The sequence below is a fragment of the Stegastes partitus genome, unplaced genomic scaffold (assembly GCF_000690725.1).
Source record: "Stegastes partitus isolate 25-593 unplaced genomic scaffold, Stegastes_partitus-1.0.2 Scaffold1128, whole genome shotgun sequence".
Classification (NCBI taxonomy): Eukaryota; Metazoa; Chordata; class Actinopteri; family Pomacentridae; genus Stegastes; species Stegastes partitus.
This window is the reverse complement of record NW_007578859.1, coordinates 215,907-243,695: the sequence shown is the minus strand read 5'-3', so window position 1 is coordinate 243,695 and position 27,789 is coordinate 215,907. Positions and strand designations below refer to the sequence as shown.

Below are 27,789 nucleotides of genomic sequence, written 5' to 3'. Positions count from 1 at the left end.
TGAGGCCCCCGTGTCGGTCCTGCTGCCTCCGTGTCGGACAAAAAACTAAAAATCATAATTTCTACCACCATGAGTCGTTACAAAATGATAATAAGATATGACACATATTTATCTTTTTTTTTTTACATGATTCATTTATTTTTCATGTCTACACATTGAAGCAGTCCACTAAAATCAGCATTTTCTGATTTGTGCCTAAAACCAGGAAGGAAGAACTAAATGATGGGTGGTGGGGTTAACCAGTGGCCCTAGACACCATCCCACCACTGCGCAACCAGTTTTAAACCACAGTCCAACCGCTCCAAAGTCAGATTCCACCAGAGTCCAGAGGACTCCCCATGACACCATGGAACCTGTGTTGACGGTGAGCAACCAGCAAAACACATCGATACGTGATATTGCCAAGCATCTGGAAGACTTTTATGATTTTGTCAATGGAAGAAAATTCCTCAGGCAATTGTTGCAATGAAAATATTAGTGATAATATTATATTGTGATTATTATGGTAGTTTAATACAGAAAGGAGTTAGTTCGGGGGTGTTACTACTAACTTAACCGTTAGTGAAGCATTTGGGCCACAGATTTCAGGTGTCTTCTTGCCCGGAGCTGCAGAACATGTCATAAATCCGTCTTGCCTCTGGCTGTGAATTAGTCCACAGATGCCCCTTCATCAGCTCTCCTCCACAGAACCTGAACATCAGAGAAAACACTGCAGCCTTTGATGCAGGACTGTGCTGGAAATGTTCAAACAGACACACTTGCAGTCCGCTCACCTGTTTCATTTCCATGGTGACAGCTGATGACGGAAGAGGAGATAAAATGACACAAGAGAGGTGGACACGATTAAAAGCTTATTTTGGTTGTGCTTTTTGAACCAACCTGTCCAGTCGGAGGACGGGAACACCAGAGGTCCGTCCACAGACACACCGTGGAGCAGCTCAGCCAGCCAGGACACCTCCGCCGGGTCGTCGACAAAAACCTCCTCCGGTTCGTCCAACCACAGCTCAGCCTCTGACAACAACGTAAACACAAAACATAGACTGAAATAAGGAAGTTATTAAAAGCAGTTAAATGTTGTAAACTGTTGGTGTCCAAGTAAAGTCAGCTAAACACAAGCTAATGAACCAATCAGCAGCATGAGTTGATTTTTTTCCGCAGTTCTAACCTCTTTTTGTTGTTGTTTTCTATTTTCCCAAGAGTAGAATTCCTGGTCTGCTTTTGTCAGTAATAAAAAGTGACATTGCACACATTCCCTCGTCTCTGCTGACCTGATGGAGAGCCTTCCTCCTCCTCCTCTTCGGCCCAGTCGGCGGCTGCTTCCACCACAACGCTGCAGTCCGACATGGATGAAGTGAGGTCGCTGCAGCCAAGTCTCTCTCTCAGACGTGTTGCATCACAGATGTAGGCCTCTTTGTAGAGCTGACTGGCTGCTGAAAGACAGACAACAAAACAACTTGGAAGTGTGATGATCTAAGAAATCCCATTTTTTGGTTTCAAAGCAAAACATTTGAGACTGATGTGGAGTTGGACCGACTCCGTGTTCTAGCCAGGCTGCTGACCCTTCATGTTTTCCAGCTGCTGGATGCAGCTCACTGCATCTCTGGTGCTGATGTGGAGTCGGTGGCTGTCGCTGAGGTGCTTCAGGATGTGTTTGGAGTGGAAGGCTGAATGAGTGTGATACACCAGCTTAGGGAGGCACAGAGAGCCCACTGCAGCCATCTCAAACCTGCTGCCCTGCAGAGTTAGAAAGACTCGGAAGTTAAAATGCTGTTGTAAAAGTTTAGGTGAATATTTACTGTGTGTCAGATTGGTGCGGTCTCTACGATCAACCTGGAAAGTGAGGCGGTCGATATCGATCCAGGAAAAGTCATACAGCATACACTGCCTCCCTTCCACCTCCTGTGTGGAGAAATCACATCATCTGTAATTCAGAAAAACTCAGTTTATTAACACCTGCAAGTAGAAATCTTTAGGAATGAATGTGTATGTGTAAAAACGAATTCCAAAGTTGTTGCTCTGGAGGACCCACCTGATAAATATGGACTCCTTTCACTGCCACACCAAGAAGGATTGAACTTCTGAGCTCTTTTTTCTTCTACGTGTGAAATAACAGGCGAAGAAGTACTTCAAAGTAAAAGCCACGTAACAAAAGGTTGCAGCAGAGATATTCTCATTAATGAAGACTCTGAATGTGCCATCTTGTCTTAGAAACTACCAACACAAGTTAGACAGACGAATGAATAATTCAGAATGTGGAGGGAATATCATATCAAGGACTAATAAAATGAAAAATGAAAGCTCTACCTGCAATGTTTTACACCCACAGGGCCTTAAAGGGTTCGGTTAGGTTAGGGTTAACCTTAGGTTAGGGTTAACCTAACCTCACCGAACCCTGTGTCATTGCTACATGTTTCCTAAAAATGACAACAGAGGCAGATTCTACAACAGCAAAAATTGTCATAATGTGCTTTAAATTCTTCTTTATGGGTTCAGAGTTGGCCCTGTGATGCACTGGGGACCCGTCCGTCGGAGTTCTGGTGGTTTTCCTCAGTGACTCTAAACCCTGAGTCTGACCTGCTTCATCCTGTAGAAGGTCACTGCTCCGTCCTGCAGGCTGCTGGCTTCCTTTATAAACCGCAGGACGGCTTGGCTGCGTGGAAGCCCTCTCAGTTCACCGTGCAACACCGGACAGTGCTGGAGCAGGAAGTCTCTCCCTCTACGCTTTATCAGCTGAAGATACAAGCACAGCTGGATAACACTATTTTTGTTGAAGTTCAGTCCAAACTGTTACAACTTTTTCCTTTTTCTTACCCAAGAGGGGAAGTAATCTTCAGGAAGAAAGCAATGCCTCTGTTTTCTCTCCTCTCCTTCTTCATCTGTCTGCTCCAGATCTCCGACTTCAGCTTGGAGCGCCGAGGCTGCCAGCTGGAAGAACAAAGCCTCCTGATGGCGGCTCTGAGATCGCAGCACCTTCTGCCTCAGCTCAGAGTAGTAGAGCTGCTGCTCTCTGCTGCTCCTGAGAGAAGCCGAGACCACGTCAGACTCCCATTTTCTTGTGTTTGGTATTAACAGTTACTTCCATAATGTTGCTGCCAAGAAGCCAAATGAACGTGCACTGCAGAAAATAGCAGCTGAAACACAAGTATTACCAGAAAATGCAAACTTACATTATTAGCTGCCCGGTCTCTACATAAAACTGCACTCTCAGAAATAAGATGAACGGGACCTGGAAATGTAGAACAATCACGCATCATTTAAAGCTTTCTGCCACTACTTCAAGAAGGTCGAGTTAATATTTGAAGGAACACCCACGCATGCACCTTTCCTTGAACAAAAATGTGACAAATACAAGTTTAAGCACAACATTTCCCTCAATACAACACAATTTATTACACATTATGACTGTGGGTAAGTTCAAGAGCTCACTGTAGATATATTTTGTAAGAAAAGGATTCCACAGCTTAAACTTAACATAAAAAATGAGGAAAGAAGAAAAACAAACCTTTAAAGAACCTGTGTTCCATCTTTTGCCGAAGTACTTGCTCAGCTTTTGGTCCAGATCGACAAAGAGATATTCGTGATCTTAGAAAAAACACACATACATCAAATCAACAGTGTCTAGTTATATTCATTAGCACTCGTTAATGTTGTTTGTCCTCACAGGCTGACTATCTGTCTCCCTTTTCTTTCTTACAGCTAGTTCACTCATCACCAGCAGCCTCCCTCAATCTCAGCATTCCACAATAAATGAATTGAAAACATTTCCTCCCACTCAGACGTGAGCCGACCTCTGAGAAGAGCCAGACCAAACACTTGGAGATCGCAGATGACGAGCTGCTTCAACACGCTGTTCAACACCTCACGGCCTCGGGCTCTCACCTGTAAGACACGCAGGAAAGACAAGAAAAGCACAATAAAGCATCACAGATACAGATATGTGCTGTCGAATCTACAGTTCTCCAGATTCATCAGCAGACGCTGCTTTTATCCAGAGCGATGTCCATCTGAGAGCAGATCCAACACCAGCAAGGATCTGGTCAGGAGAAAACAACCTGGACCAGAGCCATAGAACAAGTTCAGGTGTGACAGGACGCAGATGCCAGTAGCAGGCTGTAGAGAGCGAATAGGATTTTCTTTTTGTTTTTTGTTTGTTTCTGCCACAGTTTCAGGGTTTTGTTTACGACATTATGCATCTAGTATTTTGTTGTTACAGTAAGTCCTCCTAATACTGTTAAATTATAATAAAATATAGTTTTGGAAGAGCTGGCACATTTGTAAATCATGAATTAGGTGTAACCCATGTGTAGTACAGGCTCATCAAAGCCCTGCTAATGACAGATGAAGAATAGTCAAAGGTAAACGTGACGGACGCCACACTCACCCTCACAGCACAGTCCAGGTGCTGCTTGTTGGGCAGAAGGATGCACACATGTCGTTTCCATTTTGTCCTCATTGCCACAAAAGCTTCGGTCCGTCTTGGTCCTCCACAGACCTTCCTCCTCCTCCTGTCCTCTACCAACACAAAGACACCTCCCTCCTCAACCTGACAGCCAACGGCGTGAGACAGTGAAATAAAACGGAGAAAAACATCAAAACAAAAGAGAACTCTTGCCACTTTTTAGCGAGTGTCTATTGATTTACTAAGGCTCACACTTTCACACAATTATCACATATTCTTATTGCAGACGTGTGTTTGTGTCCCTTGTTTGGCTTCTATTCATGTGAGCAACGTGCGCCATGTTTTCACATGAAAAAACAGAAAACTCAAGGGTTTATGTGGAGTGAAATGGTGGACAAAAGACATGACTGTCGAGGCTATTTTTTCCCTCTACGTATTTCTGCTTTGATCAGAGACATCTCCACAAACGTGGGGCCAAACCGAGCAGCCTCCAGTGGATGAGAGACACTGGACATGAGTCTGAAATACGATCAAAACGTCTTTTAAAAACTCAGCACAATGGAAATGTCTGCCTCCACTGTGATCAAAATTACAAATTATAAAGCAAACAACAGGATTATAGAAATTAGTCAACATTGGTGTTCTTGAGCATGTTCTAAATAAACTATTTTCTCAATTGGGACTATCTGAAATATATTTAAAATTATATATTCTACGTTTCTGTGAATGTACTTTTTTTTAAATTATCAGTTTTTAAAAAAAGTTTTTTCTTTTTCCTTTATTTTTATTTAAATAAACAGGTAGATTTGTGAAGTAAATCATGTTGTGAAGTATTAGCCTTAATATGTACATGAGTTTTTAGAACACATAATATAACAAGTTCTAAACCTTAATGTTAAATCTGTGTGGTGTTAACTTAAGTATTCAAATTAGTCAGGTCATTTTAGGTAATATATGATATGGTGGAGCCTTATCCTTTATGTTTATAGAAGTCAGGTGAACTTATGTAACATATAATATCATGGAGCCTTAACCTTCATTTGAAATAAATCATTTACACAATATCTAATACTGAAGTCAAACTCTTCACATTTACACAGGTAAATCTGTATAATGCATAATATTGTGAAGTAGCACCTCTAATACCAAAATTAGACATACATTTGTATAAAACTGTAAGTTTCTAACCTCAATATTTGTCTAGTAAATCTGTTTAATATAGAATACTGCAGGGTTTTAGCCTTAAAATTTTAACTAGCCAAGTAAATGAATACCATTAATCTTGTTTTTTCTATTGGAAAGCACTTTGGCTGTTTAAAATGAGCGATATAATGTTGACTTATAAAGACACTGATACCCATCATGTAGAGCCCCGCCCCCGCTGAAAACACACAAATAAAAACACGAGACCATTGTTAATCTATCACTAATTTATTTAAAAAGAAAATCTATGCCAATTGTGCTTCGCTGCGATATAGCAAGAACAAAAAATAGTGATTTTTTTTTTTTTTAGTAGCTGGTGATTCTTCTTAGATTAACAACACATTCTCTCCACTTGTGTATTTTGTCTATAAGTTACAATCTACAGTGTTCGTTTGGATTTCCACATGAAATAACTGCTGTTAACATGCACAAAAACCAGAACAAAAGAAAAACAAACACAACCGAAGAACACTACAGTGCATTAAAAAGGCACCTGCTCCCCAGATACAGGCATGTTGTTTTTTTAAATCCTACGACGTTACACAGAGCAGTGGGATGTCGCTAACGCAGCTTCAGCAGCAACAACTCCCACGAGCAGTTCATTAAAACTTTATCACATCTGTACCGACGCCATCCAGTATTCTACAATCTCACTTTGACCTTTTCAGGGACAGATGAGACACATTCAAGAGGTAACACATGTTTATCTCCTACACATACGAGACTTTCTCATCAACATAATTCACACACGAGACAGTAAAACATCATTCTCAGGTTAAGCAGAGTTCACATTGAAGAGTCGATGATTAACGGCGAGGAAACATGCAGTACAGTACGTATAGTGGTTTCATCTTGGCGGTGAGGGCGACTGACAGATCGTGGGCTCAGAGTTGCCTTAAACGTGGATAAAGAGTTGTGCACTCGGATCACATTCTTATTTGGGGAACATACTGTTCTGTTCTTCAACATGCTGGGGGTGTCTTTCACTGAATCCACTACAACTCATCTTCACCATCTATGGGTTACTTTCTATATTGTTTTGACAAATTGCATTAAAATATGCATGTTTGTAACATTAAATGAAGCTAAATGTTGAGGAAAAAACAGCATTTAAATGAATGGTAACAAGTAGTGTGCCTGACCATTGTCAGAAAGTCTTTCAGTATAAACACTCATTTACATATATCCCATTAATGCCCTGACAGATCGCCAATGTCTTCACGCTGTCGGCCTTACGTTTGGTCGTCAATCCCTCCAGGCATGACGATGATTCACAAAACTTCCTTTGACCCTCTCAAACATGCTCCTTCCTCTTCCAGCTACCAGGCGTGCACATTCATACACCACCGAGTGCCATGTTTATGTTCATGTCTAGATTGTATTTAGATTCTGAATTATAAAACGACACCTAAACACTGGCCTTCTGAGTGTGAGGCTATTTTACAAACAAAACTGAAAACTGCAGGTACAAGCGCCGTGTGGTTTCCCTATCAGGTGTGTTTTACTTTGCATTTTGAGTTTCATTATCAGCCACAGAGTTTATATTCCGTCCCCCTACAACACAATTTTTATTTTTTTGACATCTGCATTTTGGAGCAAAAATTGAAATGACCAGGATCTAATTACTGGTGGTTTAAAATGCACTTGAAGTAAGTACATTTTCTTTTTTTAAAGTTTTTTTTTTTTTTGCCTTTTTTGTATCGGACAGTTGAGAGAGAGACAGGAAAGTGGGGGAGAAGAATGGAGGAAGGACTTGCAGCAAAGGACCATGAGCGGGATTGGAACCCACGGCCGCTGCATCGGGGACTGTAGCCCCTGTACTCGGGTCGCCAGCTCAACCAGGTGAGCTATAGTGGCGGCCCTGAAGTACATTTTCTAATTGATTTTGTGAAAGGAACATATTGATGCTGGAAATTCAAAGTGAATAAACAAAAAGAAGGAATAACTAAAGCTGGCAGTTGATTGTATTATTTGTTTTCAGATGCTCACAGCAGTCGTAAAGGAGAAAAATGTTTTCCTCTGTTCTTCAGGAGTTCTTTGACACTGTCCTGTTCTCACGAATAACCAACTTTGAGAGAGCTGTTCAAGTGGATTACACAGTGGATACGTACCGTTTATTTCGACCAGGCTATGCAGTACTTCTGTCTAATAAATGCCCGGCTATTGGAGCAAAGAGCTCCCTCAGCAGCAGTGCTAGAAAGGCTTTTATACAGTGTGTTTATAATACAGAAAAAAAGGTGGTAATCCCAAACATCTGCTTTCCCTGAAAGGCATGACTGAAGAGTGTCTGAGCTGGCTGCATTTCAGTGTGAGTGGATGTGATGGCTGGTATGAAGTGTTGTCAGTGCTGTGCTATGTAACATTCATTGAAAAGTGAAAAAACAGAGATCAAGGTCACTTTCCATCATGATGAAAAGTGTAACTGAATGCACTTCGATATCAGCGGTTTGAATGCACTTCACTGTAGATGTATGTGAGTTTGTGGCCTCGGCTCGGCCAGACTTCCAACAGGGTGCGAATTGCATTTGCTGAGCAGGTACTTTTAAACGTCTGAGCTGTTGCTGTGCTGCCAGCGGCTTCGATGTCTTAACCCAACATAATAACTGACCTTGACTCTACGCACAATTAGATTCACACAGAGAATTTTGCTTATGAAAATGTGGATATGTACACATTTTGCAAGGACACTGTATGTCTCAGTTTGATGACAGCAGAGTGCTCGTATAGAAACGCACTAGAAAGGAGAGACGCTGTCCTTGTGACCTATGTACAGGAATCTGTTTAAAAATAAGCCTTTCATCAAACTACATGTTCACATTGTTCCTACTGAATGATATTAGAGTGCACTGGAGAATACAGCAGTTTTACAAACGAGCAGAAAGAGTGTCGCTTATGTTGTACGATGCATACTTTGCTTGTATAGATGAAAAGGCAGCTCGCTTTGTTCGGATTGCTGTGAAAGTGAAACGTTTCCTAACCTGCTTGAGCATATTATTTTAAAGATTAAAATTTTGATCATATTAAAACCTTTTGATGTTACTGGCAAAGAAAGGGTGTTCCCTAGAGGTACGTCTTCAAAGAACAATACATGTGTTTTAATCAGCTGCACAGTTCTAAGAAGGGAGTCAGAGACTGGAACGAAAAATCAAAGGGAAGACTGGCTTCAAGTCTCTTCCGGCTAACAGCTAACAGTTAGCGGCTTTTACATGAAGGCACTTCCTGGTAAAGCTTTCCACAGAGTAGCACCTGGGACTGTTTAGAAGTAACCAGTAGAAGCCCTTTGCTGGAAGGAGCCTGGGGTCAGAGCTGGAGGGTGTCTTGGTCACAGCAGGGTGAAACCTAAGATGTACTGCAGGAGTTTATTCCGATTGGCCTGAGGTAGAAAGGTGCTGCTTAGCTCCAGAGTAGTCACCTTGTTCTCTCTTCTCTCCTTTAGGACCTAGAGAACAATCACAAGACAGGAGGAACATTTGAACTCCAGGTGGGGGACTCAGTAGACCATCCATACGCTACAAAGGTGTTGAGAAACATAATCTAAAAACACTGAGCCCACAAGTTAGATTCAGCACACACTCACCCCGAGCTCCTTGAATGTCCTCACTGTGTTCTTCACCAGGTAATGAGTAGCACTTTCACCTGAAAAGGAATAAGATTCAAAAGCAGGCAGATAATCTCTATGAATCACGAACAGGACTATATGTAGAAAAGCCTTCAGTAGTTCATCAATTCTTTCATCTGCAGCTCAAGTAAGTGAAGCTTGATCATATTCTCAGAAAATCCTACCCCTTGATTTCCTCATTCCAGCTGAAGCTAACCCTGTATGATAAATTTAAAATGTCTTGTGTTGCATCGTATGTGTGGAAACCCTGCAGCATTACCGTAAGCAGCCACTCCTCGCTCTGTGCGAGTAAGCAGGTATCTGAAAAGCCTCTGCGTGTAGTCGGACTCCGCCATGGGTTGACTCAGACTGTGGACGAAGATTGCGGCGCCACTGTAGGCCTCCAGCACTGGGCTGAGCAGTCGCTGAAGGAAGACAAAGAACTCCTGGTGCTCTGCAGAAACGCTCACCTGATTGACAACAAAAACAAACGAGGAGAACGTCAGTGAACGGAAGTCACCAAACTTGAACTTGAAAATGGTTCTGGAAACTGGACCCTAAATATTTTTCTATCAACTACGTCGGCATCAAAGTGCAAAAGAGTCTGTTTAGATAAGTACTGTTGAAGTAGACCTTTAGATAGCGATCCCTCTGCTCCTCGCCAAAGTCACTGTCCTCATCCTCTTCATCGCTTCTCCAGGAGAGGGGTTCAGAGAACTTCTTGGGCCAAGGTTCCTCTGTGGGGCTCGGGCTCAGTTCCTCCTGGTCCTCCTGACACACACACAGACAAAAATCAGATCTAGCGGGCCGTGGGAAAATTCCACTGCTGATAAGCAAATATAATAACAGCACATCCCAGGAAGTCCAGCACGAGTCAACTTCCTCCATTAGTCCTCATGGTCAGTGTTTGTCCACCAGCTGCTGAGCTTGCTTCTGTAAACTCACCTCTGCCACATAGAGAACTCCATACTGGATCAACCGGGTCACTGCATCGTGGAAAACCTGGTAAATTGTCTGACAGGGCTGTGGGACAGAGAAGAAACACTGAAATCAGTCTGGTGTGACTCCAACACTGACGTGGGCTGGTCCACATTTCTACTGTCTTGCTCAGCCCATTTGTTATGGTCTCTTTACATTTCACTTCAGAAGCAACTAGTAATGTCAAGTACTACAAGTCCTTCCAAAAAAGTTTGTCTTATTACTTGTTGGACTCGTTTTGTACAGCGCAGCGTTTGGAAAGATGGTGACAATACGCAGAACTTACTGGCGCCACCGCCACCTCGTTGATAAGGAAGTGGGAGAGACTGGCAGCCTTGCGGATCAGTCTCTCCTGACTGAGAAGGAGACTACCGAGACCACCAGGCTGTTGATCAGACTCAGATTCCATGGCCAGCTCTCGCTGCAGTGACAGGATGCTACAGGCTGGAAAAAAAGGATGAAAAAAGTAAAAGGAAGGAAAACCTTCCAGTTTGTGATGGTTGAACCCATTTTCAGTAAACTGTACCCACAACACACCACACTGACTATAACCAACAATATCAAGTTACTTAGTTATTGTTTTAAAAAAATAAAAAATCAAGCTTTTCTCATCGTATTTATGAAACTTGGGAGAGGACTGCTTGAAGAGTAATGCACATAAACCTGCTGGCATAACTAACCGATGACTGCATCTGAAATGAAGACGTGGAAAAGGCCGTTGCTGTAGAAGTTGAGCTCAAAAAGCGCCTGAACAGTCTGGCTGGGTGCGACAGTAAACTCCCCGTTGCGATTAGCACTGCTGGTCACATTGACGCAGTTTCCCAGGAGGTGGAGGGCTCGCATGACCACATCTTCGGAGTTTCCCGAAAAGCCCAGGTCAAAGTCCCGGGACAGGATCTCCTCCTTCATGTTGAAGAAGTCTTCCACCAGCTTGGACAGCACCACCCCCTGAAGGAAAGGGAACAAAAAGCAAGCTCAGAAATCAGCAACTCTATAAACTAAACTAAACCAAGAGTCAGTAACCCAAACCAACAGTACAACAGGCTTTAACACTGCTATGTGCAGCATGGGACAGTTTATCAGGAGAGAGAGGGAAGTTCTTCAACTTTCTCTCACTGCCACCCACTTCCATCAGTTTGCCTGCAGAGGGCAGAGGCCCACCACTAACGAACAGAGATGGTGAGAGAGGATGCAGGAAGACCACGATTAGATTAGATTAGATAGAACTTTATTGATCCCTTTGGGGAGATGTCCAGCAGAGAGACGTCCGTTACTAAGATGTGGATTTATGAGACATTTGAGGGAAGAAGTCTAATGGGTGGGATGCAGAACAACGGGAAAAAAGCTGGAAAAAAGTGGAGCAGGTGTAGAAAAAGAAGAGAAACAAAAACTGTACAACATGTAGGGAAAACACTGTGAGAGACGAGGTGACGCAGAGAGAAGCCAGACTTACCTGTCTGTGTCTGTACAGCAGCAGACAGGCCACGATGTGGGTGGACATGATCGCCGAGGACTTATTAGCCGCTGTGGAAACACCAAGAGACCATGAGCAGCACACAATGGAAAGACACAAACATTTCTAACTGATCTGTAGGTTCTGCTGAGCTCAAACCCCAATCAAAGATGAAGACTGCTGCCACTCTGAAAACAGCAGTCTCCGTAATTCTTTACATGTCTTTGTGACAGTAACAGGAATGTGATGGAAAAACCAGTACAAGAAGAAGTTAGGACAGTCATTTCTGACGAACAATAAGCTGGAATAAAAGCATATTAAACTCCACAACTTTATCCACTTGGCAGCTTCCTGGCTAAAAAACGAAGTTAAATTTGATTCAGTTTAATTCCTACAAAGGTCAAGACTTCATAGAATTACGGAGCACGCACTTGGCCGCCTGCCTTGACCGAGAAGAAAACTATATATATTGGATACTCTTTTGATTATATACAATTAAATGATTTTCCTTAAATGAAAAGCAGACTTAAAAGTGATTCTGCTGATAACACATTAGACTGACAAAATAATATGTGTGTGTGTCAGGCGACAAAAGGTTACTAAAGGTCATCTCAAGCAGAGCTCCAGCCGAGAGGTGTAAAGCTTCTGCGAACACCAAAACTGGTACTGCATTCTGTGTGTCTATCCTCCCCTTCTCCCTATTGGCTAAAAACAACATGCCATCCAGCTGGAGGCTCTGTGATTGGCTGGAAGAAAAAAAAAAGAGAAAAAAAAAAAAAAACAGCCAGCATAGGAGAATGCAGCTGAATGAGCTGGGGAGAACCGGTTTGTGTAGCGCTGCCCTGGGGCAGAACACCCTGAGTGATGTGGAGCGGATGGACTGATGCTGTGCCGTGTTGTGTTGGATTTCAATTAGCATGATGGATAGCATTTCATGAGCGCTCCCTGGGCAAGCAGGTGCACCTTTAACACGGGGTGAAAAGGAGACTCTTGTGCTTAAAGAAGACAAAAGAACACATGGCCTGATATTTTTAACAAGTGACATGTGAATGAGTAAATAGTCCCAAATTAAAAATAGCTGAATGTGGCACCCCGGTTGGAAGACTTTGAATGGCTGACGTGATGTCTAGCTATAAAGTAAAGATGCTGAGATGCACCTTGACTTTGAAGCACGCTGGAAAATCCAACATATATATAGCTATAGTTAGGCTGCAATAAATCCACTAGCTGTGGAGTAGTAAATGTACTTACTGAAGAGGACGTGCTTGGCCAGATTGTTGATGAGTTGCCGTCTAAATATGTCATCGGGCAGCTCTCTGTTCATCTGCTCCTCCTCCTGGCCCTCAAACAGCTGAGCATCAGGCCTGGAAGAACAACAAGCCAACATGTGGTTTTACGATGACATCAATAGTTTTGCATACTTTAAGACACAAGGATTCAACAGGGACTTAAAATACACTGTGCATGTATGTATACACCTTCTAGTTATGCATGTTCCACTGAGATCACAGTTTCAAGGGAGACCCTGAGTCTATACCAACCCATACAAGACGCTAGAAATGTCCATTAGAAAGGAGCATGATGAGAGGGGAAGTGGAAATAAGTGTAAGCAGACAGTTAATAATACCATGACATGACTGTTGATAAAAAACAAAAAGGGCTTCATCCTGTGTGCTACTTCTCTGGGTCATCGCTTTATGCTGCAAATAATCCGCCACTAGTGGTAAATAAATACATGCATCAGTTAATATCTCACCAAATGCTATCATAAATTTACCATGACCCTCTTGACCCTGTTATCTGCAGGTTTATGGTGTAGCCACTGCATGCCTCAACCAATCACAGTATCAAGACATGACGAGCTGCTATTGGGCATGCGAGTGCTGAAATAGTATTCAATGCAACTTGTATGCAAAAGGTCTGAAGTGAGTTTTAATCCCCTCTGTAGGCAGAAATTCTGAACTTGTGACTCCAGACCAGCTGGGTAGACTGCAGCTGTCCTTGTGAAAGTGCTCCATGACAGCATCAGTTTTATTATGAAGGGACAGCTTTGAACTTGAGTGACCCCTGGCAGTACCAACTTATAGAGCTGCTCTCAGATGTCAAACAGCAGGACCTTGTTGTGAAGCAGCAGGAAGGCAAAAATCAAGTTGGGGCATGAAGGCTGCAACTTTTAAGAATGTGGGAATGTGGGTTTGTGCGTAAGAACTGGGCACGTGCAGAGATACTGAAGGTGGGGAATGTGCATTTGCACTTACTGTGCAGAAATAATGGTGGGCATCAAGTTGTGTTCCAGGGACACCGGCGGTGGAATATGGCGGCTTCTCTGGCTGTCCAGGTACTCCTACATTTGAGATTAATTACAAACAGAGAAGGAATTTAGTATTGGTGACAAACCTTTTTTGGTCCATTAAAGCATATTTCAGAATTTAATTTTGTGTAATTTAAATTACTTTTTGCAATTTGGAAGCTTTTCAGTTCTTTTCAATGTGTTAAAATCAAAAGAAATACTTGAAATCAACAAGCCGGCACTAAATAATCACAGGGTTATAAACAGTGAGATAGGTGTGTCATCAGTCACCTTCAGGGAGAAGGGCTGGTTAAAATCAACACGGACACAGCCGTAGTTCTTTCTCAGCATCCTGAACACGCCACAAGCTATTCCCCACAAACTCTCGTTCTTCTTGGGCTTACCCTGGAGGGAAAGAGGAGGTCCAACAGTTAGAATTTAGACTTCAACACAACACAGTGAAAGCTGTTTATCTCAAAACAAAAGGCTGTTGTGTCAAAAACACAGTTGTGTGACAATATTTCCTCCCTTCATTAAGTCACAAATTCAAAAGCCAAACAACGTTCTACTCCATTCTTCTGCGCTTTTACATGACAAAAGAAAGCACGCAAACAACACACATCATCCAAGAGCTTACCAGCTGTTCACTATTGTAGTTGCCTTCAATAATGCGGTCGTATGAGATGCCAACTGGCACCACCAGCACGTCTGGGATGGACCCGGTGCACAGTGTGTCAACCACGATTGACAGCATGCCTGCACGTGCTGGAGACGGTTTACCGCTGCGTGACCGGGTACCCTCCAGGTAGACCTCCAAAAACTGCTGCTGCCGCAACAGCTCCTCCGTGTACTGCAGAAAGATTGATGAAACAGATAGAAATGTTCAGCTGGGAAGGGTGCCATGAAGGTGAATGTAAAAAGGTGCCATTGTGAGTCACAAGTGAGACAAATGAGCAAACGCTGTGTGTGAAGGTCAGGGCACTTTTGGTGAAAATTCAATTTGTTGAAAATTTCCAATATTGTAAAACATAAAACCGAATCCATTATAGAGTGGAGTCATGGCTATGCAGCTAATGTGACACGCAGGCTGAAAAACAGTTAAAAAAGTGTGGTGTTAGCCATCAGTTTGACCCCTGATACACAGAGCAGGGAACTGGGCTCATGCAAAGGTGGCCATGCTGTGCAAAGATATCCTCCTGAGTACAGTATGTACACAGCTGTCTCCTGCTTTGCACTTTGAGAAGAGAAGAGAAGCTTGTCCTGAAATAGACCAGGCTGTAGCAAACAGAATAAGCTGTGAAGAGGACAGACAGCCAGGTTCGGCTTTCAGGGAAGCAACTGGAGTTGGAGCAGCACATGGCTTTCTTATTACTTGCACTTCAGCCTGTGGGGGAGTTTGGCTAATTACCTTTCTGTAAGCGACACAGGCATGCCAGATTAAAATCTCATCTTTTACCAAATTCTATTACTTGCTCCTCTTTCCACAATAGCAGTGGCAACTTGTGCACTCTGTTTGGCGGGATGTCAGGTAAACTGTTGTCGGTACAATGGGGCGAACTGCGGCTCATCATTTCAAACAGCTGCTCGTGTCTTTAGCTGATAACTTTTATCTTGGAGACACAATGCAAACTCATCTTAGAGGCACAATGCACAGGATGTGCTGCCGTCATTATTCATTGCTCCTTCCAAAGATGCAAACTAATAGCAATTTGCAACTCTGATCATCTCTGACAATTTAGCACGTCCACAGACACCTTGCTTTTTTTATAGAAAGCATATTTTAAGTATTGTTGTTGTTGTTGTTGTTGTGCTACAAGTAGCTTTGGTGACAAAGCATTAATATTCACAACAGAAGTCCTTGATGTTCGTTCTCCTTCAGATTTTCTCACCAGCAGAAGATTGTTAACCCTCTGAACCCAAAAATGCATGGTATTAAAAGAAAAATCACAATTCTACCATTGATCAGTAAGAAACTATAAAAACAGGAGGAAACAACACAATTCAAACTTTGCAATGTCCTTGAACTACTCAAGTGACTTACGTGTAACCAGTCTATCACAGGGCTACACTTAGAGACAGACAACCAAGCACACTCACATTCACACCTACGGACAATTTACAATCACCAATTAACCTCAGCATGTTTCTGGACTGTGGGAGGAAGCCGGAGAACCCGGAGAGAACCCACGCTGCACGGGGAGAACATGGAGACTCCACGCAGGAAGATCCCGGGTGTCCTCACCGGGACATGAACCGGCGACCTTCTAGCTGTGAGGCCACGGTGCTAACCACTGATCCACCTGCAGTCCTGCTCTAAACAAATTGTGTAAAGACCAAAACTGTCTGTGCTCCTTGAATGATGCAGCTGTGTTCAGCAGTCATGTGACAAAAGTTCAGGGACTTTTCAGCTGAACTTGGCTCATCTGTAGGCTGTGTTTACACAAAGCAACAGGGATGGAAACAAATGAAAAATGTACAAAGTAAATCATCTACAGCATGTAGCGTCACCGCTTGTTAGGGTTAGTAACACCTGTGGGCACAAACACTAAATCAAATGTACAACACTTTTCTATTTTTGTACAACAAATTATCAAAGAAATTCAACTTTTTAAAAAATGATTTATGGTATTATAATTTAGTTACACTGCATAAAATATGTTTTTTGAGTTCTCTGTAGTTCCAGCCATAGCTGAGCTGGTTCCATAGAGAAGCAGGACGTTACCTGCAGTGAAAAATGAGCCCACGGTGAATACAAATGCAACAAGCAGAAAAATTGTGCTTTGGGTTTAGACGGTTCATGTGTATTACTCAAATACTACAGCAAACAAAAGGGTCAAATCCAGATTTACTAGCCTCTCTACTTCCCGAAGCAGTCTACAGACACATTAAACAACATCAGAGTGAGGTGTATTTCTAAGTGTCAAGGCTTAAATTAAAAGCCAAGGAACTGTTACATGACACTGCTTTTAAAATCCTCAACATAAAAACTTCCCAAATGGCAGTTAACTTAAATTGCTATGCCTTTGCAGCTTTACCCTGACCTGCCCTGGACTCCAGCAGCACAGAAGCCAAAGCCGTGACCACTGGTAGCAACAAATGGACACGGCCGCAAGGCTGCACGTCTGCTAACTATGCAATGCCGAAAACCTGAAGGGAAATTACAAACAAGGCTTCCAAGATGATGTATAAAACTACCCCGATGCTAAAATGGAAAGGACCTAGTTCACGACAGAGAAGAAAAACAGCCAAGTACATCTCACTTTGACAGCAAACACTACAGGATTGCAGCAGCATCTCAAGAACTTCTTCATAAGATTAAACGCCACACTGAGTGAAAGTCGGCTATAATCTTCACCATCAATGAAAGCCCGGAGCAGAGGGAAGAATAGCCGGGCCAACATTATATAACAAAGGCTTTTAACTCTCTCATCACAGAGCACAAAGCATGAAGACAGCCAGTTTCTAAAGTGACTTACTGCATGTAAAAGTGATCTGTACAAAACGTCTTTCTTTCCATCCCCGGTCTCCTCCATTTTCCGGCGTATGAAGAATCCTCCAAGTTTACGGATCAGGGTGCTGAAAACAAAAAAAAGTTTTATCAAGTGTCTGCTGTCCTAAACCTTCTGCATGGGCAGCAGTGGCATCCTTATCCCAAACATCTGACATACTGCCGTCAGTAAATGCATCTTCACATTTGTGATGGTCCAATAAGTAGCGCAGGACAGTGATCTGGGTCAGACGGCGCCTGATTAAAGGAGTCACTTCACTTTAGCGCTGCTTCTAAGAAACTGTGATCATTAGATTGCATTTATTTACCGGCTGATATTGTCAGCTGTGTTTCTGATCCATTCTAAGATTCATTTTTAAATTAGGTTGGATTCTCTGTTGAGTTTACAGCTTGGCACAAAATAACTGGATCTAGTGTTAGTTCTGAAGCTTTCACAGTTCATAGATTGAATTACTCCAACACCATAATTACTGAACCGCTCTGGTGAAACTCAAACTAAATTATCATTGCAGGCCTGTTGTGTAGACTTTAAAAGAAGCCAACAGCAGGTCTAAGAATTAATGTCCAAAGCTGTACACGAGGAGTCGTACAAGCTCAAATACGACTTGAAGCAGGTCAAGATGAAACAGATTCACCATCAGCAGTTCAGCTTTCCTGTCCGATATATTTGCAGGGAAATTCCTTTCTTCTGATATCAAACTGATCTTTTTCACTTACAGAAAGCAGAAACACAACTTCTTTGCCAGAGGAGTCCTGACAGGAGGCGTCCCGGTCTGTTTACCTGAGGATGGGGATGCTCAGGTTGTTCCCAGCAGCGATGTGTGGGGCTTTGATGTTGTGACAGAACAGAATCAACGTGATGAGCAGGTAGTCGATGTGAGATTTGTGAACAGGGAGGAAGACCATGGGCACATTTTGCTGCAGAAACAAAACACACAGCAGATGAGTTGATGAAACAAACACAGAGCATTTCTCTAAACCAGCTACGGTTGTTGTCAACCAACAATCAAGCCTCTTCTGGTTAGAGGGAGTATGAAGCACATTTATCATGATACACAGAAGAGCAGACGATAGGTAGACCACATCACATGCAAGCAACTATATGTGTAGTGTGATATAGCACATCTATATGTGTAGTAAGCAGTTACATCCTCACAGTCTCTGTAGTGATCAATACAAAAGACTGCTCTGCTAAGAGCTGCTTAGCAGTGGCTAAAGGACACACAACAATCTGTGGGTAAGACTGTGTGCATGCAGCATGTTGTGTCAGTTTGTGGACTGCGCTGCAGCGTGCCTGTTAAACAGCGTGCTCAGCTGTCAGAAATGAGTGTACAATATTTATAGAAAAGGCAGTCTTGCACATTTTATGTAGCGGGTCATGCTCTGACAGTTTAATCAGTTTTCTCTTGTGTGTAGTTGCTGCCGCTGACCTCTGTAGCAGCTTTCTTGACCATTTCCAGCTGTCCCTTGTGGATCTGGATGCTCCAGAAGAAGCCATTAAATAGCCTCAGAAGCACCCACCCTGTCAGCCTGAACAAAAAGAAAAGTGAAGAAGTAGAACAAAGACAACGAGTCAAAGTCCTGCTGTGGTACAATCTACTCCAGAGCACATATATCCTGTTTTATTCTACAGGAAATGAAACCTCGCTGCAGTTTAACGGTGGGTGTTCTCTGAAGCGTTCCTTAGAAGGCTGGGTTACGATATCCCAATCTGGGGACTCTGTTGAACTGTGGCAGCCCTACGCATGCTGTTTGGGAGGCGTTTGCTCTGTTTTTTTGCCGTGTTATTGCCTCTTTCATTTTACAATGCTGCTCCATGCTCACATGGTTGACACCAGGGAACAGCTGCTCTTGCTGAAGCCGGTCGGCTAGCATGACGACCAGAACAACAACTGACATAGGGTATAACTGAGGATATAGAAGGAGGATGAAACCATGAATACAAGAGCTGTGTCCAGACGTCAAAGATGGATGCAGGAGAGGAGACAGAACGTGTCTCCCTTCTTTCATCGCGGGCACCGTGACAATACTTGATATTATTCCATTAGTGCTGAACAAAGACATGGCGACAGGAATTACTCTGCATCCCATCATTACCACCGACAGCTTTCCAGCAGGAATAAATGAGAATGTGGTAAGGGCACAGGCGGGGGGGCTTGCTGCTTTTATTAACAACAAATGCTGTTGGCCTGCTCACATTGCTGTAAAGGAACCTATCTGCAGCCCCATATTGAACTGGTAACGCTGAGGCTATGCCCACAGTACATACCCGGGGAGTTTTCACATGCCATAGTGGTTGTTGTTTACATCCCTCTATCTGCTCACCCGGCAACCCCGTGCACCGTCATACAGTCTGTTAGTGTGAGGCTCTTTCTAGGGTTAGGGTTAGAGACAATTCCTTCTGGTATTGCCATAAGCAGACAATATAAACACCTGATAAAAGCTGGTGAAATGTTGGCCACCATCTCTTGGAGGAAGGCCCTGGCTTTCTGCTTCACTTTACTGACAGCTTTGTGCTCCTGGCCAGGCTGGCTGCTTGCAGCGTCCAAATCTGTGGCGACCTTCACAATAGCAGTCTCCACCCTGCAATCAACAAAGCAGAGCACAAACATGAGGGCTGTGTCTTGGAGCCTACAAACAAATCATTCCAAAGATATGAGTGCTATTTTCTCTATGGAGATGTGACTTATTCTTTATTCACACTGCAATGACTTCAGTGCTTTCAGCTGCTGTATTGTAAAATCGTGGTCGTATCGCCCAGGTTTGGGTTTGTGCTCCCACAAGGGCATCACATAGGTCTTTGAAATGAGTTCCTTCACATGTCTCATGTTGCGTTGACTCCTACCTGCTGTTGTTGAGCACATTGTCCACCACGTTCCTGGCGAACATGTCCTTGTGGACGTCCCTCTCCATGACGAACAGCACATAACTCAGCCGGCGTGCCAACCAGCCTCGCTGTCTGCAGGAACACACAAACCAGAAATACTGAGAAGTGCAACAATAGTAAAACGTGTTCTTAAATAGAACGTGGCTACACGAAAGAAATGAGAGAAGCAACATATTTTGTATAGAATTTGCACAAAAACACACAAAATAAAAGGTATGCTTAAATAGGTGCGCTAAAGGTTTGCCAGACTTCCACAGTTTTCTTGGTAATTTCACACACTTCCAGGAGAGCATCTCAGGCTGACGTATCCGCCACACACAGCTTTCTCCATAATGGCAGCTCCTGTCCTAATGTTTATACATAGCACAACACAGACAGTGTGAGCTTAAAATGAACTGTCTTAAGTTACAGTCCGATTCAGAATAATAACTACATCTTATTTTTCCCACACAGTCTGGAGCACAACTGCGAACAGGTATCACTGGTGTAGCTATAGTCACAGGACTACCGTGGAAACATCACACCATCTAGACTAACGCCAGCCTCGTGTTTATATCGCTGGGGCCGAGGTACTGTGGTGTCTCTTTGAGTTTTGCCTGCTAAGGTCAGTCACTGGATGCATGTGTCCGGTGTCCACTGACAAACACTATAAATTATTCATCTGTCTACCTTTCCACTGTTTCACAGATCGGTCCTCATGACTTAAAGTCATTCATTATACACAGGTTGGTAAAAAGGCTAGCATGTGCCTGAACGGTACTGATTGTGGCCTACAGGTGCAGTTGGCAAGCCGGACGGGTCATCAGATGCCAGAACAACACATAAAAGTCAACCACCTTGACATGGAGTTTGAAAAGTTGAATATGTCCCTCCTGCCAGGCCAATGGACAGCTCAGAGGAGCACGGCGTGGAAGAGAAGGACTAGATTTCACTTTGTTTACCTCGTGTGCGTCTCATTGATGTAGATGACGTTACGCAGTCCCAGAGATGGAATACTGGGGTTGAACAGTCTCTCCTGCAACAACAACAAGAGTCAGTGTCAGCAGCATCTCCAACAGAAACTCCACTGAGCATTTTCACACTGATCACATCAATATTATGGGGTCTGCAAGTTGAGTAGATAATCCAATAATGAGTTGTTACCGTTATTTAAATATCAACTCACAAAATGTCATTAAAATTAGACATAAAGCAAAGCTTGGGGCTGAGTCATATTAAATTCATTTTCATATTAAACCGTACTGGAGTTGAACTCTTGTGTCTTTAAATTGCCAGAATTTTAGTTTTTAGTTTTGTTTTTTTTGCCAGGGACTGTCTGCTGCATATTTGCCTTATTTTTAGTCCCATGCTTTTACAGCAGAACCAATAATGCTCCAGCACATGAACTCCAGTTCACTGTGGTGTAACTTTACCCAGCTCTGTGGTGTACAGGAATGACAGCAACGGCCCACAAAGGGCCTCTTTCTGTTCAGCAGACCCTCCTTCCACGTGCTGGCCACACAGCGGAGCACTGACGGGCTGGTGCTGCGGTCCTACAAACCAAAACCAGTTAGGGAGAAAGAAAAAGCCTCCAACAAGCTGCGCTGTAGAACATATGCATGCTTTACTGCCTTGAATCTGACATGATGTGTAGTGCTGGTCCTGCTGCAGGTCTGTGGCTTACCGAGTCCTCATTGGGATGTTTCCACCGGTTACACCACTGTTCTCCATTGTTGACCTGCAGCAACAAGCCGTCGGACAGCTCCATGGTCTCTGCTGTCCTTTCCTCTCCCTCCAGATCACACACCACTAGCTGGCAAGCTGACAAGACACAAGACATCATAAGGGGACATTTTAAATGATCTGACTGCAGCCATCGCTCCTGTTAATATTCTAAGCAACATTACCACCTGTTTATTTACCTCATGTCAGACGATATTTTGATGAGCAACCACAAATCAGCTACGTTGTACTTCAAATAAATGACATGCATCTTAATAAACTACTGACAACAGCTTACAGCAGATCAAACTTTTAATGGGATCTCCATCAAAATCTGAGCACCTCATTCTGTTGCTCATCCAGCTGTTAAAAACGGGAGGAGTCGGGCTTCTTATGTAGTTTGGATACCCTAACCCTAACCCTCTAACTAGGATCTATAGAGGTTACTGGTATATTTTGTCTTCATGGCCACTTTAACGCACCATCCTATGGATTAGCTTATGTCTGCCATCGAGAAGTCAACTCTATACACTATTAACTTTAACTAAAAAGCTAAAAAATAAATAACTGGACCTCCAGTCAGTTTTAGCCAAATGTGCACTGTTAGAATCAAATGCAAGATTTAAATCTCTAGTGGAAACAGGATAATACACATTTGCCACGCTGCTTATTCTTTTAAAGGAGAGGAGGAAAATGTGCTCAAATATGATGAGGATGCAGGTTTTTCTGACCACCTGGTGAAACACAAATGAGCTGCTCTCTGCAATATGCTGTCTAATGTATGCATGTAGATCTAAACGAGGTGCGCTGATGATGAAGAGTCGACGTTAGCAGCCTCACTAGCGCCGCCGACATGAGGCATGGCCCGACCAGCGGGGTTCATTCAACACGTTTACTCCGGTTAGACCAGATTTAATGTCAGCATCACGTTTGAATTACTAAAAACAATCAACAGCAGAGGGTAAACTACACCCACAAACCTGACAGTTGAGATGAGTTCAAAGCAGATTCTACTGCCTCAAACTGCTGGAGTCATTTCTGTTGGTTTTGCCTTCTGCCTCGTCTGCATGCACAGCCCATATATCTGTCAGAGCTGTACTTCTCTAATTTTGTGCTGCATTTAGGGTAAAGGCTTCCTCCTTTTCTACACCACTCAAGCATGTCAGACAAACAGACTTCTATAAATGTCAATCCAGGCTCCTCATCTTGAAAAAGGTTTTGTTGACTTAAACAATTTCAGCTGACAAAAATCTTGCTTAAGCCAAAACTTTTAATTCAAATTAACTTTGTTGAACAAAGTTGCTCCTTAATATGAATCGGAGAACCCCAGCATCCAGTAATTAACAGTTTTATCAGCAGAAGCAGCAGCCGCATGAGACAAGCAGGTTTCCTTTACAAGACAAGTGAAGGTTTATCAAAGGCAGCCAGTTGGTGTGAGCGCACAGCACTTTATCTGAAGGTCAACAGCTGATTCTGGAATTCAGAAAGTCAGTTTTATCTCCCATCAAGCTGTGCAGCACGACGGTCTACCACATGAGGGAAGCCAGGATGACCACCTGAACCATTACAACAGGAGTACGAATCACTGGCTGCTCCAATTTTAAACATTTGTCCAGAGGCCAACCTAGTAGTCGTGGCCACTGCAAGAAAAGGCAAATATGAGGACTGAGGTAATTATTCTGCTTTGTTTGTGCTACATATCAGTGGTCCCACATTACATTGGTTCCTGTCCTGTTAACTTCCCGTTACTATGGAGATGTGCAACATCAGGACCAACCATGTCTGGAGTGCTGGCCATAGCCAAACTGTTCTCTGCTTTGGATCACCTTAGAATGGATCTTTCACCAGCAGGTATTAGACGACAGCACTGACACATCAGTACATCCACCGGGCCAAACTGAACACAGAAGGCCGGAGGATTTTAATAAACCCATATTTCCGTTTTTCAGACGGCATATCCAGTTTTTTTCAGAACCAGGATAAGGCCATAGATGGATATCAGTGAGCAGGTCAAGGTGCTTCATGCACAAACATGTAATCAATAGGTTGTTCTTGCTGTTTTGTGCAGACTTGCAGACTCAAAATGGGCCTTTGGGGGGTGACTATGCACAACATTAGGCATGACCGAGCTGCATGCGCTAAAGGCAACGATACTGCTACTTATCTGACAGAAATCCACGCATTTTCATATAATTTCCAATATCTTATGAATCTGATAAGCACAAATGTGTATTATACTTGAGTAAATGACAAAACTGCACCTATAGCCTCTTTCAGAGAGAAAAATGGTTGATGCACTGTGAATATTAAACACGCTGGGAGAAGTTTACCAGGACTACTAGTAGTCATCATCATGACTTTTACAAGCTAATGCGACACCAAACTATTTGCACATTAACAATACAAATCTGAGTACATGTAAAGTCCGGAGAGAATCTGCAAATAGAGTCCAAAGATATTTAACAGGAAACATCGTGGTTAGTGTCCCGGATTAGTTTGGAAATAGGTGAGTGAGCCATTTTGTCAATGACTGCTCGCACACCAAACGCTGTGCAGTAGACGTGTAACTCCATCCTTCTGTGAATAAGAAGACCCACACGCATGCCTTCTGGCAAAAAACCTCCAGCCTAATTGGTGTCCAGCAATGGATGAATGCACTCTGAGCCATTGTCCTTTTGCAGTGTTGTGGTGGTCGTAGGTGACACCACACAGATGGGGGGAGGAAAAAACTGGGCTTCCTAAGGGTCAATGACCGGGAGTAGTCCAGTAGGTGGGGTGACATTGTTGGAAGCAAAACAAAGACGCTGAAGAAGGAGGCGCTGAGGGGGATTAAGTAACAGGTTAAGATAGCCATAATGCAATATTAACGCTTCAGTACCAGTACTTATACACTAGATGGTGAAGGTACAAACTGATCAGTGGATGTTGGCATCACATCACGTCATCAGAGAGTCAGCCTGATGAGAGCTCATCCAGAGAAGACGTGCTGCTACTTTGCTGTGTCACAGATTGTAGGAATGCTCTCACTGCTTTTGAGGCAGATGCAATATTGAGATCCAAATTAAATCTGATTATTCTAATCAGCTACTAGCGTCACATTCAGGAAACACATACCTGGGATTTAAGGACAAACAAGGCAAAATCAAATGTGCTATTAATAATAATACTGTAAAGGTGGGATCTGTAGACAATCACATTTTATGAAAAACCTCCTCAGTCTCCAGGACCAGGCTAATCTGCCTCCGGCTGTCTGCAGTAAGCGGGTCAGACAGCACAAGTCTGAGTGACAGATGGCCGGTGCAGATAACCGGCCCAGCAGACAACAATAGACGGTACCGCCGTTCTGTTCGGTTAGAGCCGACACATCCACGTCAGCTCCAGCTGCTCCCCTTTCGGAGGTTCGTGTCAAGTTCTGAAAGCGTGTCTGGGGCCGGTCGCGGCGTGATGCTGCCGCCGAGCCGCATGAGGCAGGTCTTCGACTGGATGGACTCACAGTGGACTCACAATGGAGTCCATGAAGCTGAGCAGACACCTACAGGCTCCAGCATGTATGTCAGTGGGGCAGAGATGGCAGAACCCAGAACCGCGGCTCCTCTGGAGCTCAATGTCAATGAAAAGTTAACCGGCTAACGTAAGGCTCCGCTCCGAACCCCCCCAATGCCACAGCCCTCCTACCAGTCTGGGGCAGTAACGTCGCGTAAACTAGCGCTAACCAAACGGTTAGTTGTCCGCATGACAGCACACGAGCGCTGCGTTAGTGACAGTTACTGGAGCGCCGGTGAGCAAGCTAGTAGCATTAGCCGAAGCTAGCCGGGCTCGCGAGAACGGAATCTCTTACCTTGGAAACGGAGTTACGCTGACTCATATCTCAGAAATGTGCTCGTCGACAAAGCGTGAACTTGATTTAATTTTGTAGACTATGAGCTGCATCAGCTGCGCTCTTCCCAGAGGACCGCACGGCTCGGCTCTGACACACCGGGATGTGTGACAGGAGGCTGGACCGCTCGCTGTTGTTTTGGTACAGCCAGGAGGTGCGGCTCCGCCAGCGGCCACAAGAGGGCAGCACTGCTCCAACACCGCACGTCGTAGCACTGATTTACTCCAGCAGCTGCGTCGACCGATATTCATTATTATTATCATTATTATTAGAAACGTCATTGTCATTGTACAAAAAATACCACGAAATTTACTTTAGCATCATCATTGTAGCAACTAATATGTACGGAGCCCCGGAAGGGACATGGAGAAAAGAAAAAACCAGAGAGAGGTATGACATGATGAAGCAGCAGAGGACTGTAGTCCGCTGCCTATGAAGTCCATCAGGATGGTCAGAGCAGGACTGGCCACCAGTGTGTCCCCTTTGCTGACATCTTTACAGACGTGTCTCTGGGCCTCCTGCTAAGCCTTGGCTTTATATTTTAGGCCAATTTCAAAATGAAACTCTCGTCCGGCTGCGTTTCCTCCATTGTCGTTTCTCCAGACTGCCAAAACGACCCAGAAGTATACATACCTACAGTTCAGCAAGAAAAAGGGCACCTCCATGTTTTTCCTCTCCCTGTTTTTTTCCTTTCTCCATGTCCCTTCATAAATATGGTCAGTCTAAGAAAAACAAGTTAAAAGTTGATATGAATAATAAAATAGCAATAACATAACTTATTATTACTTTTATATGTTTTATGTCTTATTTTTAGAGCCCACATCAGTTGTGGTTGTTGGTAATCACAAATGGCTGATAACCAATGCTTGGACCTGATAGACATGTTCTAGCAGCATGTGGGAGCAGAGAACCTGTCATTCCCAGCTTGGCTTATTCACAACAAGCAGTGCTGCGCGATATTAACATGTCTGGCCGATACCGATATGCGATATTAAGACTTCTGATATCACCGATAACCAATATTAGCGATGACGATGTTTAGCTTTTGTTCACGCCGAAAAATGAGTATATGCACTGTGAGAACGTGAGAACTATTCTAAAGAAACCCAAATTAGACCACATGGTCTTCTTTATGTTGTAACAAAAGTAAAACATGTTTAAACATATTTAATGTTCTAGTCCATTTAAGTAAAAACATCTGTGAAATAGCAGCGATATCAAACGTAGAGACGAAGGCGCTGACGTTAGACAATCAGCAGCTAAATGTGTTCATCGGACCGATATCGATATATGGGAAAAAACACTGATATTGGCCGGTACCAGTATGGTTGCTGATATATCGTGCATCCCTATTAATAAAAGTGACTATAACTGAACATGTGAAGTAGACATATGAGTGAATGAATGAGTTCAATCGATTGAGATTGGTCAGTTTGTCTCCTGCAGTTACGTCTGATGTTCTGTTTGTTTCATCACTTTGATTGTCTGTACCCTAAAGCTTTAATAATTATTGCTTTCCATACTCTGTTTCTGAGTCATTTATGGCTGCCTCCTAACTTAGCCGCTAGCTATCAGCATAGCCGTAGCCACTGTGAGAGTTGCTAATTTTCTTGTTTGTAGCAAGAGTTTGTGTTTCTTGTTCAGTTTTTGCGCTCTCTGCTTGAGAGAGATTTCTGAGTCCACAGAGTGACTCCAGACAGAGAGAGGTGGCAGCATCGCACCTGAAGTAGCGCATTTAATTTATCAATCATCAGTCAATAAAAATACAGATACCAATAATTAGAAAAATGCCAATTATCAGCCATAATAATCATCAAGGCTGGTAATCTGCCTATCCCTAATAAACAGCTCTGAACAAAAGGTGCATTTGTCTTGAGTTTCTGATGAATCCTGCA

The 27,789-nt window shown here is 43.4% G+C and overlaps 2 protein-coding genes across 2 annotated transcripts; both read right to left on the bottom strand.

Annotated features, from left to right (window-relative positions):
• Positions 1–188: 188 nt before the first annotated feature.
• LOC103368170 (FERM domain-containing protein 6) lies at positions 189–4,462 on the bottom strand. The gene is made up of 13 exons (XM_008296439.1): positions 4,382–4,462; positions 3,789–3,879; positions 3,503–3,582; positions 3,168–3,226; positions 2,812–3,016; positions 2,575–2,730; positions 2,030–2,095; positions 1,831–1,899; positions 1,560–1,734; positions 1,269–1,409; positions 880–1,011; positions 774–796; positions 189–690 (listed from the first exon to the last, which is right to left on the bottom strand). The coding sequence occupies exons 1-13, from the start codon at positions 4,451–4,453 to the stop codon at positions 649–651; spliced, it is 1,311 nt and encodes a 436-aa protein (XP_008294661.1). The 5' UTR covers positions 4,454–4,462; the 3' UTR covers positions 189–648.
• A 3,092-nt stretch (positions 4,463–7,554) lies between these two features.
• gpam (glycerol-3-phosphate acyltransferase, mitochondrial) lies at positions 7,555–25,999 on the bottom strand. The gene is made up of 21 exons (XM_008296438.1): positions 25,856–25,999; positions 21,980–22,116; positions 21,729–21,848; positions 21,258–21,331; positions 20,275–20,388; positions 19,863–20,012; positions 18,860–18,959; positions 18,211–18,347; positions 17,398–17,497; positions 14,559–14,771; positions 14,213–14,326; positions 13,890–13,975; positions 12,883–12,995; positions 11,632–11,702; positions 10,859–11,126; positions 10,465–10,622; positions 10,146–10,223; positions 9,834–9,971; positions 9,481–9,670; positions 9,180–9,238; positions 7,555–9,041 (listed from the first exon to the last, which is right to left on the bottom strand). Exons 2-21 carry the CDS (start codon positions 22,061–22,063, stop codon positions 8,925–8,927), a joined length of 2,484 nt encoding a protein of 827 aa, XP_008294660.1. The 5' UTR covers positions 22,064–22,116; positions 25,856–25,999; the 3' UTR covers positions 7,555–8,924.
• Between the last annotated feature and the right edge of the window lie 1,790 nt (positions 26,000–27,789).

Coding starts and splice junctions, on each gene's coding strand:
- gpam (XM_008296438.1), bottom strand. CDS start 22,063: ATGGAGCTGTCCGACGGCTTGTTGCTGCAGGTCAACAATGGAGAACAG. Junction 21,332..21,728: donor CCTGTACACCACAGAGCTGG/GTAAAGTTACAC, acceptor TTGTTGTTGCAG/GAGAGACTGTTCAACCCCAG. Junction 14,327..14,558: donor ACTACAATAGTGAACAGCTG/GTAAGCTCTTGG, acceptor CTTTCCCTCCAG/GGTAAGCCCAAGAAGAACGA.
- LOC103368170 (XM_008296439.1), bottom strand. CDS start 4,453: ATGAGGACAAAATGGAAACGACATGTGTGCATCCTTCTGCCCAACAAG. Junction 2,731..2,811: donor AAGATTACTTCCCCTCTTGG/GTAAGAAAAAGG, acceptor TTGTATCTTCAG/CTGATAAAGCGTAGAGGGAG. Junction 1,900..2,029: donor AAGGAGTCCATATTTATCAG/GTGGGTCCTCCA, acceptor TTCTCCACACAG/GAGGTGGAAGGGAGGCAGTG.